The sequence below is a fragment of the Bombina bombina genome, chromosome 3, assembly GCF_027579735.1.
Source record: "Bombina bombina isolate aBomBom1 chromosome 3, aBomBom1.pri, whole genome shotgun sequence".
NCBI classification, from domain to species: Eukaryota; Metazoa; Chordata; class Amphibia; order Anura; family Bombinatoridae; genus Bombina; species Bombina bombina.
In genome coordinates, this window is record NC_069501.1 from 535431371 (window position 1) to 535450306 (window position 18936).

Here is an 18936-nt window from a genome sequence, read left to right on the forward strand (position 1 = left end):
AAATGGCACTATGTCCATTGCCGGACCATTAAGCCGATTACTTCCATGCACTGAGCTACTGATGGGCTTGGAATGGAATGAAGGACACGGCAAGCATTTAGAATTTTTGATAACCTGGACTCCGTCAGGTAAATCTTCATATCTACAGAATCTATAAGAGTCCCTAGGAAAGGAACCCTTGTGAGTGGAAACAGAGAACTCTTTCCCATGTTCACTTTCCACCCATGCGACCTCAGAAATGCTAGAACTATCTCTGTATGAGACTTTGCATTTTGAAAACTTGACGCTTGAATCAGAATGTCGTCTAGGTACGGAGCCACCGCTATGCCTCGCGGTCTTAGTACCGCCAGAAGCGAACCCAGAACCTTTGTAAAAATTCTCTGAGCCGTAGCTAACCCGAAGGGAAGAGCTACAAACTGGTAATGCCTGTCTAGAAAGGCAAACCTTAGGTACCGATAATGATCTTTGTGAATCGGTATGTGAAGGTAGGCATCCTTTAAGTCCACTGTGGTCATATACTGACCCTCTTGGATCATGGGTAGGATGGTCCGAATGGTTTCCATCTTGAACGATGGAACCCTTAGGAATTTGTTTAAAATTTTTAAGTCTAAGATTGGTCTGAAGGTTCCCTCTTTTTTGGGAACCACAAACAGATTTGAGTAAAACCCTTGCCCTTGTTCCTTTCGCGGGACTGGGTGGATCACTCCCATCACTAAGAGGTCTTGTACACATTGCAGAAATGCCTCTTTCTTTACTAGGTTTGTTGATAACCTTGACAGATGAAACCTCCCTTGTGGAGGAGAAGTTTTGAAATCCAGAAGGTATCCCTGAGATATAATCTCCAACGTCCAGGGATCCTGTACATCTCTTGCCCAAGCCTGGGCGAAGAGAGAAAGTCTGCCCCCCACTAGATCCGTCTCCGGAAAGGGGGCCCTGTCTTCATGCTGTCTTAGGGGCGGAAGTAGGCTTTCTGGCCTGCTTGCCCTTATTCCATGACTGGTTGCCTTTCCAACCCTGTCTGTAACGAGCAGCAGTTCCTTCCTGTTTTGGAGCGGAGGAAGTTGATGCTGCTCCTGCCTTGAAATTATGAAAGGCACAAAAATTAGACTGTTTGGCCTTTCATTTGGCCCTGTCCTGAGGAAGGGTGTGGCCCTTACCACCAGTAATGTCAGCAATAATTTCCTTCAAGCCGGGCCCGAATAAGGTCTGCCCTTTGAAAGGAATATTCAGTAGTTTAGATTTAGAAGTTACATCTGCTGACCAGGATTTAAGCCATAGCGCTCTGCGCGCCTGTATGGCGAATCCGGAATTCTTAGCCGTAAGTTTGGTTAAATGCACTACGGCATCCGAAACAAACGCATTAGCTAGCTTAAGCGTTCTAAGCTTGCTCAAAGTCTCATCCAATGGTGCTGTGCGAATCGCCTCTTCCAGAGACTCAAACCAGAATGCCGCTGCAGCAGTGACAGGCGCAATGCATGCAAGAGGCTGTAATATAAAACCTTGTTGAACAAACATTTTCTTAAGGTAACCCTCTAATTTTTTATCCATTGGATCTGAGAAAGCACAGCTATCCTCCACCGGGATAGTGGTACGCTTGGCTAAAGTAGAAACTGCTCCCTCCACCTTAGGGACCGTCTGCCATAAGTCTCGTGTGGCGGCGTTTATAGGGAACATTTTTCTAAATATCGGAGGAGGGGAAAAGGGCACACCAGGTCTATCCCACTCCTTGCTAATAATCTCTGTAAGCCTTTTTGGTATAGGAAAAACGTCAGTACACACCGGTACCGCATAGTATTTATCCAGCCTACATAATTTCTCTGGGATTGCCACCGTGTCACAATCATTCAGAGCCGCTAACACCTCCCCTAGCAACACGCGGAAGTTCTCAAGCTTAAATTTAAAATTTGAAATTTCTGAATCCGGTCTCCCCGAATCAGAACCGTCACCCACAGAATGAAGCTCTCCGTCCTCATGTTCTGCAAATTGTGACGCAGTATCAGACATGGCTCTCGTGTCATCGGCGCGCTCTGTCCTTAACCCAGAGCTATTGCGCTTGCCTCTTAACTCGGGCAGATTGGATAATACTTCTTTCATAACATTAGCCATATCATGTAAAGTGATTTGTAAGGGCCTTGATGTACTTGGCGCCACAATCTCACGCACCTCCCGAGCGGGAGACGAAGGTACTGACACGTGAGGAGAGTTAGACGGCATAACTTCCCCCTCGTTGTCTGGTGGTAATTTCTTTATCGGTAAAGATTGCTTTTATTTAAAGTAATATCAATACAGTTGGTACAGATATTTCTATTGGGCTCCACATCGGCTTTTAAACATAATGAACAAGCAGATTCCTCTGTATCAGACATGTTTAAACAGACTAGCAATGAAGCTAGCAAGCTTGGAAATTACTTTCAATAAGTTTACAAGCAATATAAAAAACGCTGCAGCGCTTATCAAAAACACAGTTGAATAAACAATGAACTAATTCAGTTATAGTCAACAATTCTTAACGGTAAATGTATTAATTAGCAGAGGATTGCACCCATTAGCAAAAGGATGATTAACCCCTCAATACCCAAAAACGGATATCAAAATAAGATTTAACGCTTTTATCACAGTCAAACACACTGTCACAGGTCTGCTGTGACTGATTACCTCCCTCAAAAACGAATTTTGAAAACCCCTGAGCTCTCTTGAGACGTCCTGGATCAAGGGGGAAGAAGCAGGAAGACTGTGCTAGAATTTTAACTGCGCAACAAGGCGCTAAAAAAAAAGGCCCCTCCCACTCATATTACAACAGTGGGAGACCTGATATAACGGTTTCTATGCAGAAAAATACGTTAGCCATGTGGAAAAAATTCATGCCCAAAAAGGATTTATCACCAAAGTACCTCACAAAACGAATAACATGCCAGTAAACGTTTTAAAAACAACTTTTCCAGTGTTATGCAAAGTTATCACTAAGCCTGCTACCAGTCGCTTCTACTGCAGTTAAGGCTTATACATTTATTTCAGTATTAACAGTATTTTCTCAGTCAAATTCTAGTCCCTAGAAAATAACTCAACTGCGCATAAATTTATCAGCCTGATACCAGTCACTACTACTTCATTTAAGGCTGTACTTACATCATATGGGTAACAGCAGTGTTTTCTTGGTCAATTCCATTCCCAGAAAATATTGTACTGCACATACCTCATTTGCGGGGGACCCCGCATGCTATTCCCTTTTTCTGAAGTTACCCCACTCCTCAGAATGTCGAGAACAGCCAGTGGATCTTAGTTACGTCTGCTAAGATCATAGAAAACGCAGGCAGATTCTTCTTCCCAATACTGCCTGAGATAGAAAAAACAGCACACTCCGGTGCCATTTAAAATAACAAACTTTTGATTGAAGAATAATTAAGTAAAAAACTCCAACTCCTCTCGCGACCTCCTTCTTTGTTGAGGGTTGCAAGAGAATGACTGGGTATGACATGTGAGGGGAGGAGCTATATAGCAGCTCTGCTTGGGTGATCCTCTTGCAACTTCCTGTTGGGAAGGAGAATATATCCCATAAGTAATGGATGACCCGTGGACTGAACACACTTAACAAGAGAAATATATGATTTCTTAACTATAACAACATGAACATAGCAAAGGCTATGTAATATTCTATGCCTCATTGAGGCAGCACACTGATACTTGAAAAAATAAGGTCATGAAATTATGCTGGAAATATGGAAGCATGATGTATAGTAAATATGCCATCAAATCTGAACTCTTTGAATCCACTTTGAAGATAGGTCAGGGCTTATTGAAATCTGCTAAACAGATGCGTATCAACCAAGAAATATTGTTTTTATGATAATATCAAGAGGAGATAAAGCATTATTTTTTGAATAAGCAATGCACTTCTTTATTTTCCCTCTATGAAGATTCTATGCTAGATGCAATAATTTATTTAGCACAACTGCCGGATAATCATGCAGAGTACAAATGCTGCTTCTGTTTTGCTAATGTGCTCATATTCATGTAAATTAGAAAACACTTTTTGACTTTTTTTCCATTGGTTTGAACCATATTTTACTGGTGAATTATTCCTTTTAGTTGTACAAACCTCACACATTGCACTATATGCTTTCATACCAAGTCTTTCTTTGTGCCAATAATTTAGTTTTCTGAAGACAAATGAAACAATGGAACACATTTAAATTATTTGCCACATCCTTGTGTTTTTTTTAAAAATGACAACCAACAATATTTCCATCTGTACAAATGCTTTAACTTTTGAAATGAACATGGGAATTTCATCAATGGGACTGCACAATGCCTGTACTCCGATATTTTAGACCAGTTGACTGCAATACATCAGATGAATATTTTTCCAAGATTCACTAAAAAGTGGTCTTGATGTAAACTTGCCATCTGGCCCTGGCCCCCCTCCGGCAGCAGCTGGCTCCTTCACTTACCTTAGTCGTCGTCGTCTCGGCCCGCCTGACTCAGTCCTCCTCGGCTCCTTCACAGAATCACGTGGCCACACTGTCTGCTATGCTGCAGCTGCCACCTGAGCCTCTAATGCGCAGTTAAAATTGTATGTGGAGGCGGAGCAGAGCTGAGCAGCCAGACAGAGCCAAGGCAGGTGATCATTAATATGTGGACCGGATTCCTGATTTATACACACCGGCCGGTCCACATATTGCAGGGCAGGCTGCCGCTTACTTGTTACACCGGCTCCAGTCTTTCTTTCCGTCACAGTGCCAGGACTTGTCACGTTACCTAGGCTAACCGGCTCCTGCTTGAGCTTCCTTCACACGAGTCACGACACGCTGCTTCACTCACACTCGACTCCTCCACCACCGCATCGGCAGCACATGTGAGGGCCCCCCCCACCCCACCAAAAAAAAAATCTTAATACATTTTATAATAGAAAAAAAACTGCAGCTTCAGTATGATGCAAAGCAGGGCCGATTTGCCCGACTTGTCATTCCGCCCCTGGAAACTGATTATGTTCCTTGAGAATAGGAACATAAAGATAAACATCCCATAAAACTATTATGGATATAGACTGACCTTGCAGAATAAAAGGCAGAAAAGTCCATATTATATTTATTTAGAAAGTAGGAACTCTAATAAATTAATTCAGAGCCTTTAGATCGAGAATTTGTCGGAAAGCTCCCTCCTTCAAAGGAATAAAGATGAGGTTAAAATAAAACCCCATTGCCTTTACCAACAAAAGAACAGGAACTATCACTCCCATAAATTCTAGATCCAAAACTGACAAAAAAGGTCTGAACCTTCACAGGATTTCACAGAACATAGGACAAAAAAAACCTTCCCAGGATGGCCTCATTCTGAAACCTATTCAATAACCCTGGGTATTGGTAACTATATAAAAAAACAGGAATCCTGAACAAACTGAGGCCAAGCTTCTTGAAAGAAGGGTCTCTGGATCAAAGGCGCACCTTCATGCAAAGAGAGATAAGGGAGAAGATTTCTAGGACTGCTCAGACATGTTCCAGTTAGAACGTAGCTTCCAGACAGAACTAGAAGAACCTGCTTCAGTGAAGGAATCAAGCTTTCTAAACCCTCTTTTGATGAAAGAGACAAAAACTATTAGGAGATTAAAATCTACACTTGGACTTCTAGTCCTGAGCTTATAACTGTACATTACATTAGAGGTTTGTAAAGCCAGAGTAGAAATAACCCTATCCACTTTTGGAACAGCATGCTAGTATCCAGGCTCCACATTCAATATTCAATCTCTGTGACTTGCTGACACAGTGATTATATACACAGTAACTGTCATTTTTGACGGTTACTGTGCTGATGCTGGCTAGTCTCACATGCAGGTTTCCAGCAGCAGCACGAGATACACGCTGATCGCAGTTTTTATCTCATGAATGGAGGCATCACACTGACAGGCAAGGAATGACAGAGACACCCTCCTGTACCTGCGTTTGCTAGCCTGGTGTGTCCTCAATTACACTATTCCTGCACTGCCTTACTCCTGAGGCATGCAGAAATATGCGGCCACGCCAACAAGAGCAAGACAGGCGCGCTTACAGCCTAGGAAACAGCTGCTGTACAAGGTATGGCACTGGTCCTTAAGGGGTTAAGTATCAGAGATAGACTGAAGCAAATAAGCAGTATAAAGCACACAAATAGTTAACCTCAAATGGAAGAAAAGGCACAATGTAAAACAAATTAACCCCCAAGAGGTAAAAAGTAACAATAATAATAAGGTACTGTCAAATAAGTGCTAAAAAAACAGCAAAAGGTTTGCATAGCAAATACCACAGCACATAATGAGTTAAATAACATTTATACCCAAAATTTAAAACCAAGCTCTGTTGTTCAGAGTGCCTTACCACGTCCGCCCTTCCTGAGTGCCTTCCTACACACTGACTAGGTTACAAAAACACACACGCTGAAAAGGCTCTAAAACAGTTACCCCTTTAGCGCACCTGCCTACCGGTGAGTGCTAAAGCCAAGATTCCGAAGGGAACAGGAAGAAATTTAGCGCAGGTGAAGGAAAATGCACTATGTACAGCTAGGAAGTAACTTCTTAGTGCGCTAAGGCAGCTTTGGATTTTTAAAAGTGCCCAGATGTGCTATAGCTAGTATTATAAACTGCTAGTATAAGGTGTATGGTGAAAACAAATACGTTAAGCATGTCCACTGTGCTTACCTCAGCTGCACAACTTGCTTCCAGCAGATGAGCCCATCCTAGGCAGTGCAAGGTTTTAAATCAGTAACAGCATGTCAACCCAGGGGAATGATGGACAAGTCAAAATTCAACTCGGTAGGGCTGTGGATCCACAAGAAGTAGCTCATTGAAACCAGGGGATTGGAGGACAGGTCAACATGTCACCTGGGGAAAGCTGTTATATTTCTCACTGAGAAAAGACCTTTCACTTCCTGGCTGAGAACTCCTTGTCTACTGCAGGGAGAAACTGAGCTTCAGACCGGTTAGAGGATCCCCTTTCAATGACAACTAGATCTAAACTTCACTTTCACCTCACTCCTCATCAAGAAGGCAAAACAAAATGACTGAGGATCATGGGAAATGGGGTTGATTTACAGCTCTGGTGTGCTGGGGTGTCTTTTGTCTCCTCCTATTGGTCAGGAGGGAAATGTCTCTCATGTGGTGACTTGTGCACTCTCACCATCTGTTGAAAGAAAAAAGCTACATGGATTATTTACTTTAATATTATAAAAGAAAAAAACATTTGAAGTTTACCATAACTTAGCAGCTACTTAATCATGTGGGCTTCCATTTTCTCAGCGTTTCATACCACAGGAATTAGAAACAAATACTAATAATATCAGAATAATACGATCATAAGACAAATGATTCAGTATATTACAGTGTCTGACTTTATTAAACAGTAACCAATAGCACATTCCCCCTCTCAAACCCTTAACTCACATCTGCTCTGACTTCTATCATTGTTTATTAGAGCTCAGTTTCTGTTTCTTGATGGTTCAATTGTTTAGAAGAGCAAAAAAAGCCAATAAAAGGGTAAATCTTACAAAGTGAGCTGAAAACACATTACAGGTTCAGTCTGTGAGGAAGGAGGCATGAGAGGGGCCTACATGGGCCAAAGACAATGCCCAGCAACATTCAGATAAATTCTCACAGGCGAAGTAGTGCACATAACATGGATACTTTAAAAATGTGGCTCATTCCTGGGTCTCCAATCCCAGGATTCTGTGCAGAAAAACAAAACAAAAAAAACTTTAATTAAAATAGTCACTTTAAATAAAAAAATCTATTGTGATAAATCCTGCAGCATTGTTTTCCCCACAGTAAAATTCCAGTTCAAGTATCTCCAGCTTTGGGGTCCCCCATTTAGGAATGGAGGTGATAATCTAATAAAATATCCATCTGTTTGAAAGCAGTTCAAAGTAGCAGCTTTGTCAAAGTAGACTAACAGTGGCGAGTGTGATTTCAACCCTTCTGCATACTAAAGAGAAAAGGTTCCTGGTTCACTTGAGAGGTTTAAGAACCCCCTGAACATCTCAGCTATAAGATCTCCTCTCTCTGGTTCTTTGTTTTGTGAGGGGTGTGTCCATTGCGGAGTGAACCATTTTGGGGCCTAAGGAGCTTCCCTTTTTCCCGATCAGACCAAGTATAGCAGTTCTCATCACTGTCTAACTCTGATTCTGAATGCATCAGACTTGTATTCTGTGCTGGTGCCTTCAGCTTTGCCGCTTTGAGGAAGAAAAAAAAAAAAAGGATTAATTAAAAATATAGCTCCAAATAAAGCAACTATTAACATCTCATCTCCTAATACCCTGATATAAGGACATCAAGGCACAACTTTTACCTCCCCCTAGTGCACAGATATCAGGCTAAAAACCTCTATATTCACCCTAATACAGACATTAAGGAGCAACTTTCATTTCTCATACACAAGGACAGACACAAGTCTTACACCTTCTCAAAACATATATTAAAGGGACAGTCTAGGTCAAAATAAACTTTAATACAGACATTAAGGAGCAACTTTCATTTCTCATACACAAGGACAGACACAAGTCTTACACCTTCTCAAAAACAGAATTTGTGCTTACCTGATAAATTACTTTCGCCAACGGTGTGTCCGGTCCACGGCTTCATCCATAACTTGTGGGAATATTCTCCTCCCCAACAGGAAATGGCAAAGAGCACAGCAAAAGCTGTCCATATAGTCCCTCCCAGGCTCCCCCCCCCCAGTCATTCGACCGACGGACAGGAGAAAAAAAGGAGAAACTATAGGGTGCCGTGGTGACTGTAGTGTTATAAAGAAAGAAATTTATCAAACCTGATTAAAAAACCAGGGCGGGCCGTGGACCGGACACACCGTTTGAGAAAGTAATTTATCAGGTAAGCATAAATTCTGTTTTCTCCAACATTGGTGTGTCCGGTCAACGGCGTCATCCATAACTTGTGGGAACCAATACCAAAGCTCTAGGACACGGATGAAGGGAGGGAGCCAATCAGGTTACCTAAACAGAAGGCACCACGGCTTGCAAAACCTTTCTCCCAAAAATAGCCTCCGAAGAAACAAAAGTATCAAATTTGTAGAATTTGGCAAAAGTGTGCAGAGAAGACCAAGTCGCTGCCTTACATATCTGATCAACAGAAGCCTCGTTCTTAAAGGCCCATGAGGAAGCCACAGCCCTAGTAGAGTGAGCTGTGATTCGTTCGGGAGGCTGCCGTCGGATGATGCTTTTCAGCCAAAAGGAAAAAGAGGTAGCAGTAGCTTTTTGACCTCTCCTCTTGCCAGAATAAACGACAAACAGAGAAGACGTTTGTCTGAAATCCTTTGTTGCTTCTAAATAGAACTTTAAAGCACGGACTACATCTAAATTATGTAACAAATGTTCCTTCTTTGAAACTGGATTCGGGCACAAAGAAGGCACAACTATTTCATGGTTAATATTCTTGTTGGAAACAACTTTTGGAAGGAAACCAGGTTTAATACGCAAAACAACCTTATCTGAATGAAACACCAGATAGGGCGGATTACACTGCAGAGCAGATAATTCAGAAACTCTTCTAGCAGAAGAAATAGCAACCAAAAACAGAACATTCCAAGATAACAGCTTGATATCTATGAAATGTAAAGGTTCAAACGGAACCCCTTGAAGAACTGAAAGAACTAAATTTAGACTCCAGGGAGGAGTCAAAGGTCTGTAAACAGGCTTGATCCTGACCAAAGCCTGAACAAAAGCTTGAACATCTGGCACAGCTGCCAGTCGTTTGTGTAACAAGACATATAAAGCAGAAATCTGTCCTTTTAGAGAACTCGCTGACAATCCCTTATCCAAACCTTCTTGGAGAAAGGAAAGGATCCTAGGAATTTTAATCTTACTCCATGAGAATCCCTGGGATTCACACCAACAGATATATCTTTTCCATATTTTATGGTAAATCTTTCTAGTCACAGGTTTTCTGGCTTGTACCAGAGTATCTATCACAGATTCCGAAAACCCACGCTTAGATAAAATCAAGCGTTCAATTTCCAAGCCGTCAGCTGGAGAGAAACTAGATTTGGATGTTCGAATGGACCTTGTACTAGAAGATCCTGTCTCAAAGGTAGCTTCCATGGTGGAGCCGATGACATATTCACCAGGTCTGCTTACCAAGTCCTGCGTGGCCACGCAGGAGCTATCAAAATCACCGAGGCCTTCTCCTGTTTGATCCTGGCTACCAGCCTGGGAATGAGAGGGAACGGTGGAAACGCATAAGCTAGGTTGAAGGCCCAAGGCACCACTAATGCATCCACTAGAGTCGCCTTGGGATCCCTGGATCTGGACCCGTAGCAAGGAACCTTGAAGTTCTGACGAGACGCCATCAGATCCATGTCTGGAATGCCCCATAATTGGGTCAATTGGGCAAATACCTCCGGGTGGAGTTCCCACTCCCCCGGATGGAAGGTCTAAAGACTCAGGTAATCCGCCTCCCAGTTTTCCACTCCTGGGATGTGGATCGCTGATAGGTGGCAGGAGTGATCCTCCGCCCATTTGATGATTTTGGTCACCTCTCTCATCGCTAGGGAACTCCTTGTTCCCCCCTGATGATTGATGTAAGCAACAGTCGTCATGTTGTCTGATTGGAATCTTATGAATCTGGCCTTTGCTAGTTGAGGCCAAGCCCTGAGAGTATTGAATATCGCTCTCAGTTCCAGAATGTTTATCGGGAGAAGAGACTCTTCCCGAGACCATAGACCCTGAGCTTTCAGGGAATCCCAGACCGCGCCCCAGCCTAATAGACTGGCGTCGGTCGTGACGATGACCCACTCTGGTCTGCGGAAGCTCATTCCCTGGGACAGGTGACCCTGGGTCAGCCACCAACAGAGTGAGTCTCTGGTCTTCTGATCTACTTGAATCACTGGAGACAAGTCTGTATAGTCCCCATTCCACTGTTTGAGCATGCACAGTTGTAATGGTCTTAGATGAATTCGCGCAAAAGGAACTATGTCCATTGCTGCAACCATCAACCCTACTACTTCCATGCACTGAGCTATGGAAGGCCGTAGAACAGAGTGAAGAACATGACAAGCGTTTAGAAGCTTTGACTTTCTGACATCTGTCAGGAAAATCTTCATTTCTGAAGAATCTATTATTGTCCCCAAGAAAGGAACTTTTGTCGACGGAGACAGGGAACTTTTTTCTATGTTCACCTTCCACCCGTGAGATCTGAGAAAGGCCAGAACGATGTCTGTGTGAGCCTTTGCCTTTGAAAGAGACGACGCTTGTATCAGAATGTCGTCCAAGTAAGGTGCCACTGCAATACCCCTTGGTCTTAGAACCGCTAGAAGGGACCCGAGCACCTTTGTGAAAATTCTTGGAGCAGTGGCTAGCCCGAATGGGAGAGCCACAAACTGGTAATGTTTGTCCAGAAAGGCGAACCTTAGGAACTGATGATGATCTTTGTGGATAGGAATATGTAGATACGCATCCTTTAGATCCACGGTAGTCATGAATTGACCCTCCTGGATTGTAGGTAAAATCGTTCGAATAGTTTCCATTTTGAACGATGGCACTCTGAGAAATTTGTTTAGAATCTTTAAATCCAGAATTGGTCTGAAGGTTCCCTCTTTTTTGGGAACTACAAACAGATTTGAGTAAAACCCCAGTCCTTGTTCCACAGTTGGAACTGGGTGTATCACTCCCATTTTTAACAGGTCCTCTACACAATGTAAGAATGCCTGTCTCTTTATTTGGTTTGAAGATAAACGAGAGATGTGGAACCTTCCCCTTGGGGGTAGTTCCTTGAATTCTAGAAGATAACCCTGAGAGACTATTTCTAGTGCCCAGGGATCCTGAACATCTCTTGCCCAAGCCTGAGCAAAGAGAGAAAGTCTGCCCTCTACTAGATCCGGTCCCGGATCGGGGGCTACCCCTTCATGCTGTTTTGGTAGCAGCAGCAGGTTTCTTGGCCTGTTTACCCTTGTTCCAGCCTTGCATCGGTTTCCAAGCTGGTTTGGTCTGGGAAGCATTACCCTCTTATCTAGAGGCTGCAGAGTTGGAGGCCGGTCCGTTCCTGAAATTGCGAAAGGAACGAAAATTGGACTTATTCTTAGCCTTGAAAGGCCTATCTTGTGGGAGGGCATGGCCCTTACCCCCAGTGATGTCTGAAATAATCTCTTTCAATTCTGGCCCAAAGAGGGTCTTACCTTTGAAAGGGATATTAAGCAATTTTGTCTTGGAAGATACATCCGCTGACCAAGACTTTAGCCAGAGCGCTCTGCGCGCCACAATTGCAAACCCTGAATTTTTCGCCGTTATTCTAGCTAACTGCAAAGCGGCATCTAAAATAAAGGAATTATCTAACTTAAGTGCGTGAATTCTGTCCATAACTTCCTCATACGGAGTCTCTCTACTGAGCGATTTTTCTAGTTTTTCTAACCAGAACCACGCTGCTGTAGTGACAGGAATAATACACGAAATAGGTTGAAGGAGGTAACCTTGCTGTACAAAAATCTTTTTAAGCAAACCCTCCAATTTTTTATCCATAGGATCTTTGAAAGCACAATTGTCCTCAATAGGAATGGTCGTGCGTTTGGCTAGTGTAGAAACCGCCCCCTCGACCTTAGGGACTGTTTTCCATAAGTCCTTTCTGGGGTCGACCATAGGAAATAATTTCTTAAACATAGGAGGAGGGACAAAAGGTATGCCGGGCTTCTCCCACTCCTTATTCACTATGTCCGCCACCCGCTTGGGTATTGGAAAAGCGTCGGGGTGCACCGGGATCTCTAGGAACTTGTCCATCTCGCACAATTTTTCTGGAATGACCAGGTTGTCACAATCATCCAGAGTAGATAGCACCTCCTTAAGTAGTGCGCGGAGATGCTCTAATTTAAATGTCACAACATCAGGTTCTGCCTGTTGAGAAATTCTACCTGAATCAGAAATTTCCCCATCTGACAAAACCTCCCTCATGGCCACTTCAGATTGGTGTGAGGGTGTGACAGAGCAATTATCATCAGCGCCCTCCTGCTCTACAGTGTTTAAAACAGAGCAATTGCGCTTTCTCTGAAATGCAGGCATTTTGGATAAAATATTTGCTATGGAGTTATCCATTACTGCCCTCAATTGTTGCATAGTAACAAGCATTGGCGCGCTAGAAGTACTAGGGGTCTCCTGCGTGGGCAAAACTGGTGTAGACACAGAAGGAGATGATGTAGAACTATGTCTACTCCCTTCATCTGATGAATCATCTTGGGCAACTTTACTATCTGTGGCAGTACTGTCCTTACTTTGTTTGGACGCTATGGCACAATTATCACACATATTTGAAGGGGGAGACACATTGGCTTCCATACATACAGAACATAGTCTATCTGAAGGCACAGACATGTTAAACAGGCTTAAACTTGTCAATAAAGTACAAAAAACGTTTTAAAACAAAACCGTTACTGTCTCTTTAAATTTTAAACAGGGCACACTTTATTACTGAATATGTGAAAAACTATGAAGGAATTGTTCAATTTTAACCAAATTTTCACCACAGTGTCTTAAAGCATTCAAAGCATTGCACCCCACATTTCAGGCTGTTAACCCTTAAAATGTGGAAACCGGAGCCGTTTACAGTTTTAACCCCCTTACAGTCCCAGCCCCAGCCTTTGCTGCGACTTCACCAAACCCAGGGGAGTATACGATACCAAATGAAGCCTTCTAGGAACCTTTTCAACTAATTCCAGACCCACACACATGCAGCTGCATGTATTGCTCTCAAAAGTAACTGCGCAGTAATGGCGCGAAAATGAGGCTCTGCCTACTACAGAGAAGGCCCTTCCTGACTGGGAAGGTGTCTAAACCAGTGCCTGACGTAAAAAAACGTTCCCCAAGTTATAAAGTGTGAATTTCAACATCAAACTGTATAAAATGCCTAAATAAAGCAATCGATCTAGCCCATAAAAGTGTATACCAGTTTTATAGCCCATATTATGCCCTTTATTCTGTTTGAGACTAAGAAAATGGCTTACCTCTCACAAACAGAACTCTTCATCTTTTTCTGTTTCAGAGTAAATAGTACATACCAGCACTATTTTAAAATAACAAACTCTTGATAGTAGAATAAAAAACTACAACTAAACACCACATACTCTTCACCATCTCCGTGGAGATGCTGCTTGTTCAGCGGCAAAGAGAATGACTGGGGGGGCGGAGCCTGGGAGGGACTATATGGACAGCTTTTGCTGTGCTCTTTGCCATTTCCTGTTGGGGAGGAGAATATTCCCACAAGTTATGGATGACGCCGTGGACTGGACACACCAATGTTGGAGAAACATATATTAAAGGGACAGTCTAGGTCAAAATAAACTTTCATGATTCAGATAGAGCATGTAATTTTAAACAATTTTCCAATTTACTTTTATCACCAATTTTGCTTTGTTCTCTTGGTAATCTTAGTTGAAAGCTTAACCTAGGAGGTTCATATGCTAATTTCTTAGACCTTGAAGCCCACCTCTTTCAGATTGCATTTTAACAGTTTTTCACCACTAGAGGGTGTTAGTTCACATATTTCATATAGATAACACTGTGCTTGTGCACGTGAAGTAATATGGGAGTAGGTACTGATTGGCTAGACTGCAAATCTGTCAAAAGAACTGAAAAAAGGGGCAGTTTGCAGAGGCTTAGATACAAGATAATCACAGAGGTTAAAAGTATATTATTATAACTGTGTTGGTTATGCAAAACTGGGAAATGGGAAATAAACGGATTATCTATCTTTTAAAACAATAAAAATTCTGGTGTAGACTGTCCCTTTAAGGCATATAACCTGCTATAAATACAGACATTAAATTGACATAAAACAGGTTAAGATCTGTGCATATCCTAAAAAGGCTAATTAAACATAGTTTGTATAAAAAAAATTGTTTAAAAATTGCTGGAAAGTATTTTAAAATAATTTTAAAAAATAAGCAAAATGAATTATATAGCTAAGCTGCCTAGAGCAGCCAACTCCATCCCTCTTATCAGTGTTTAGACACAGGCATTGTATTTCAACTGAGTTCACATCTTCTGGGCATGCTCCAGCAGATAATCCCTATTCACTCTTGCATTCTAGTAAAATAACAATAGATATAGATAGATACAGCCATAGAAGGAAATGTGTGGGGGGAGTTAGAGCTTTACAATTCAGAAATTAAAAGGAGAGGGTTAATGGCGAGGCACTGCAGGTAAAGTAATGAAAGTATATATTATTATATTTTGTCTCTATCCCAACTTGGGGCCCATTTTTGGTTCAGAACCCTGGATAGCGCTTGCTGATTGGTGGGTACATTTAGCCACCAATCAGCAATCTGTACCCAGTTGCTGAACCAAAGATGGGCCTGCTTGTAAGCTTACATTCCTGCTTTTTCAAATAAAGATACCAAGAGAACAAAGAAAAATTGATAACAGAAGTAAATTAGATAGTTGCTTAAATTAATAAAAAAAATGAGTTCAGTATCCCTTTAAGACAGTGATCACCAGCTATTAATACACTGTAATTAATACACATCATTTGTATCTCTTAAGGCTCCGCAATAAATTAAAGGGTCAGTAAACACCTTAGGATTTGTATATACCATGTTGAGTTATATGTAATGAAGCAACTTTGCAATATCCTTTCATTATTTATTTTGCCCTCTTTTTATGTAATTAAGCTCTGAAAATTGAAAAATTTCTAATTCCCAGAACTTAAACTGCACCCTGCAGACTTCTTAAAGGGACAGTACACTATAAAATTGTTTCTCCCTTAATGTGTTTCCAATAACTTTTTTTTATCAGATGCAGAGTATAAAATGCATGAGATTTGCTTTTTAAGGCTTATTTGTGTATATGAATTAGCCGATTTTGTGTTTTGAAGCCACAACCTAATTAAATGGGTTGAGCATGTAGGTAAAATCAGATATCATTACTTTATAACATTGTGTACATATTCCTGCTTCTTTATCTTATATCTGTCCATAAACCAATCACTAACACTTGGAGAGAACAATGGAAAAATTTACATTTTATTACCTTATCTCTTCTATAACCCACCAAAGGCCAAAAACTTTCAGGATAGGTGGGGATACCACAGGCTAAATAAACTATTTCAAATGCCAATATGAGGGCAAAGGAAATACTTGCAAACAATTTAATACACTCTAGCAGGTAAAGTGGATCATTGAGAATAAATTAAAGGGGAGAAAATGTTTGAGTAAACTGTCCCTTTAAGGCTAACCCTGCTATATATCTGCCCCTAACTGGCTTTAAGTTATAACTGCAAATCACTGCACTCAATACTAACATTATAGCCCAGGGTAGCCTTGTTGTCTGCTGACTAAAGCCCAGATTGGCTCCTCCAAATAAGGCAAATGGTTGGGCAGAGTTTTAGGTATTGGGAAATAATTGCAGTAAAAAAAAGATGTTAATTGGTTTTAAAAATGTTCAACTTGTCTGATATGTTACGAGACTAAAGGAACACAACAGAAATGGCGTGTAATTACAAGGTGTTTACTTTCCCTTTAATTAGGCATGGACAGAATTTTGTTATTTGCACAGATATTTGTGTGTTGCACTTTTACAGTAATAAATGTGGTGCCAAAAATAAATGCACAAAAATCAACATGATGGTCAGTCAGGAATAGGGTTAAACTTGGTTTATTCTGCAGGACAATGCACAAAATGGAATGTCACAATGACACAACTTCCCATTATCTTGATGGACATAGCTATGTAGTGATAGGAAAATAGCTTAAAGGGACACTAAAGCCAATTTTTTTCTTTCATGATTCAGACAGAGCATGCAATTTTAAGCAACTTTCTAATTATCTCCTATTATCAATTTTTATTCATTCTCTTGCTATCTTTATTTAAAAAGCAGGAATGTGATGCATAGGAGCCGGACCATTTTTGGTTGAGAACCTGGGTTATGCTTGCTTATTGGTGGGTAAAATGTCAGCCTCCAATAAGCAAGCACTATCCATGGTGCTGAACCTAAAATGGGCTGGCTGCTAAGATTTACATTACTGTTTTTAAAATAAAGATAGCAGGAGAACGAAGAAAAATTGATAATAGGAGTAAATTAAAAAGTTGTTAAAATTTTATGCTCTTTCTGAATCATTAAAGAAAAAATGCAAGAACCGAAAAATCCAAAAACTTCTGAACCAGATACCTGTTTTAATGGTTGACTTCAACTCCATGCTCTCTTGGTCATCTGTAGCTTCCAGAATCTTATATCGGCTCTTGCGTTTTGGTTTCCCTTTTTTTCTACGAATTTGAGAAATAAGAAGCAGAATATCACTAAATGAACAATAAGACTCATTAATCTATGTAAAATTCTAGAACTCTGAGAAATGGAAAAAGTTTATATTTTTTAAAATCTATATATCATTTACATTTTTAGGCTTTTTTGGAAGTCCAACAAAGAAATACATATATACAATCCAAAAAGGTTTGGATTTCTGAATATTTGTATGTTTGCATCTATAAAATGTGACAGCTTGGAGAGGGGATGGGAACAAGTGTAAACAATAATATCTTATGTCATTTAGGCAATATTTACATCATAATCCAGTTTATACAAAAATCCCCACTGTCCCCTGTTTTTGCAAATGCAGAATTTAAGAAAGGACTAGAAATAGGAGATAGCGGAGGTGATGAAATTGGTTACTCAATACCGTTTTGTGCGTTGGTCCACAATAACAAACTGAAGCCAAGGGCTGAGTTGCAAGATATAGCGGGAGGGATCTTCACTAATTGGTTAAAATATGCCCAACTAACACATTTAGTACGCACATCTCCATATAGGGATGACCTCTTACGACAACTCACTGACTTTGAACACGTCATTGCCCACTTATGTTAATAGATGGCACCAGGAGATGTCAGTACACATGGAAAACAGGCAATGGAAACAAATGTTTCACCGTACTCATAAAGTTTCGGGGTCGGCTAGTATTTTAGAACTTAATTTTAAATTTTTGACAAGATATCCACACAGATTGAAATCCATCTACCCAAATTCCCACGGTTTGTGTTGGCGTGAGTGTGGGGAAGTTGGCTCTATGACACACATATGGTGGGCTTGTAAAGAACTACACACATTGTGGAGAGAGGTAGAAAAACTGGGAGAATTCCTATTTAGTACAAGCTATACATTACAGGCACCTCATGCATTATTCAACCAGAAACCTGGAAAAACCTGGAAAATCAGACAGGAGGTTTTTCAGATAGCCCTCAACAGTGCCAAATCCATCATAGCGAGGATGTGAAAACTAAATACACAACCCACAAGACAAATGTGGATCAGTAGAACAGATGAATTCTTCTTCTTAGAAAGGTTTAGCTTTTATAAGAAACAGAAACTGGAATTTTTCTACAATATGCAGTTTTACTGGGATCAATACAAATCCTCTAATACACCCTCTTGACGTAAATAAACAAGCCTGGGAGCCCTCCGTCCACCCCTGTTCCCTTGTTCATCAGTATATAGGAAGAGTTTAAACAATATTATAATCCAGATAGAGGATTTTAAGCCCTATTAGAGTCAGGAAGCATTGACCGAAAAGTTTATTATGTTATGCTATTTCTTTTTATTATTATTGTTGTTGTTTTGATGTTATATAAGGAGGAAAAATATTGTAAGAAATATGGTTTTGTTGACTGCATCCTTGAAATTGTGGAAAAACTGAATAAAAAACAATAAATAAATAAAAAAATTCAGTTTATACATTTAAAGGGACATGAAACCCACATTTTTTCTTTCATGATTCAGATGGAGAATACAATTTTAAAAAACTTTCTAATTTATTTCTATTATCTACTTTGTTTCATTCTCTTGGTATCATTTGTTGAAGGAGCAGCAATGCACTTATGGTTTCTAACTGAACATATGGGTGAGCCAATCACAATCAATATATATATGCAGCCACCAATCAACGGCTAGAACCTAGGGTCTTTGCTGCTCCTGAGCTTGCCTAGATAAACCTT

General features: G+C 40.9%; 1 protein-coding gene across 1 annotated transcript in view; it reads right to left on the reverse strand.

The window, feature by feature from the left end:
* Nucleotides 1-7333: 7333 nt before the first annotated feature.
* The window catches only part of KIAA0319L (KIAA0319 like), a 336519-nt gene continuing 324916 nt past the window's right edge, over nucleotides 7334-18936 (reverse strand). Inside the window, exons 21-22 of the mRNA XM_053706996.1 lie at nucleotides 17120-17214; nucleotides 7334-8193 (exon numbers count right to left, since the gene is read on the reverse strand). Coding sequence (XP_053562971.1) covers nucleotides 8006-8193; nucleotides 17120-17214 — 283 coding nt within the window. The 3' untranslated portion in view covers nucleotides 7334-8005. The remainder of the gene's footprint in view (nucleotides 8194-17119; nucleotides 17215-18936) is intronic.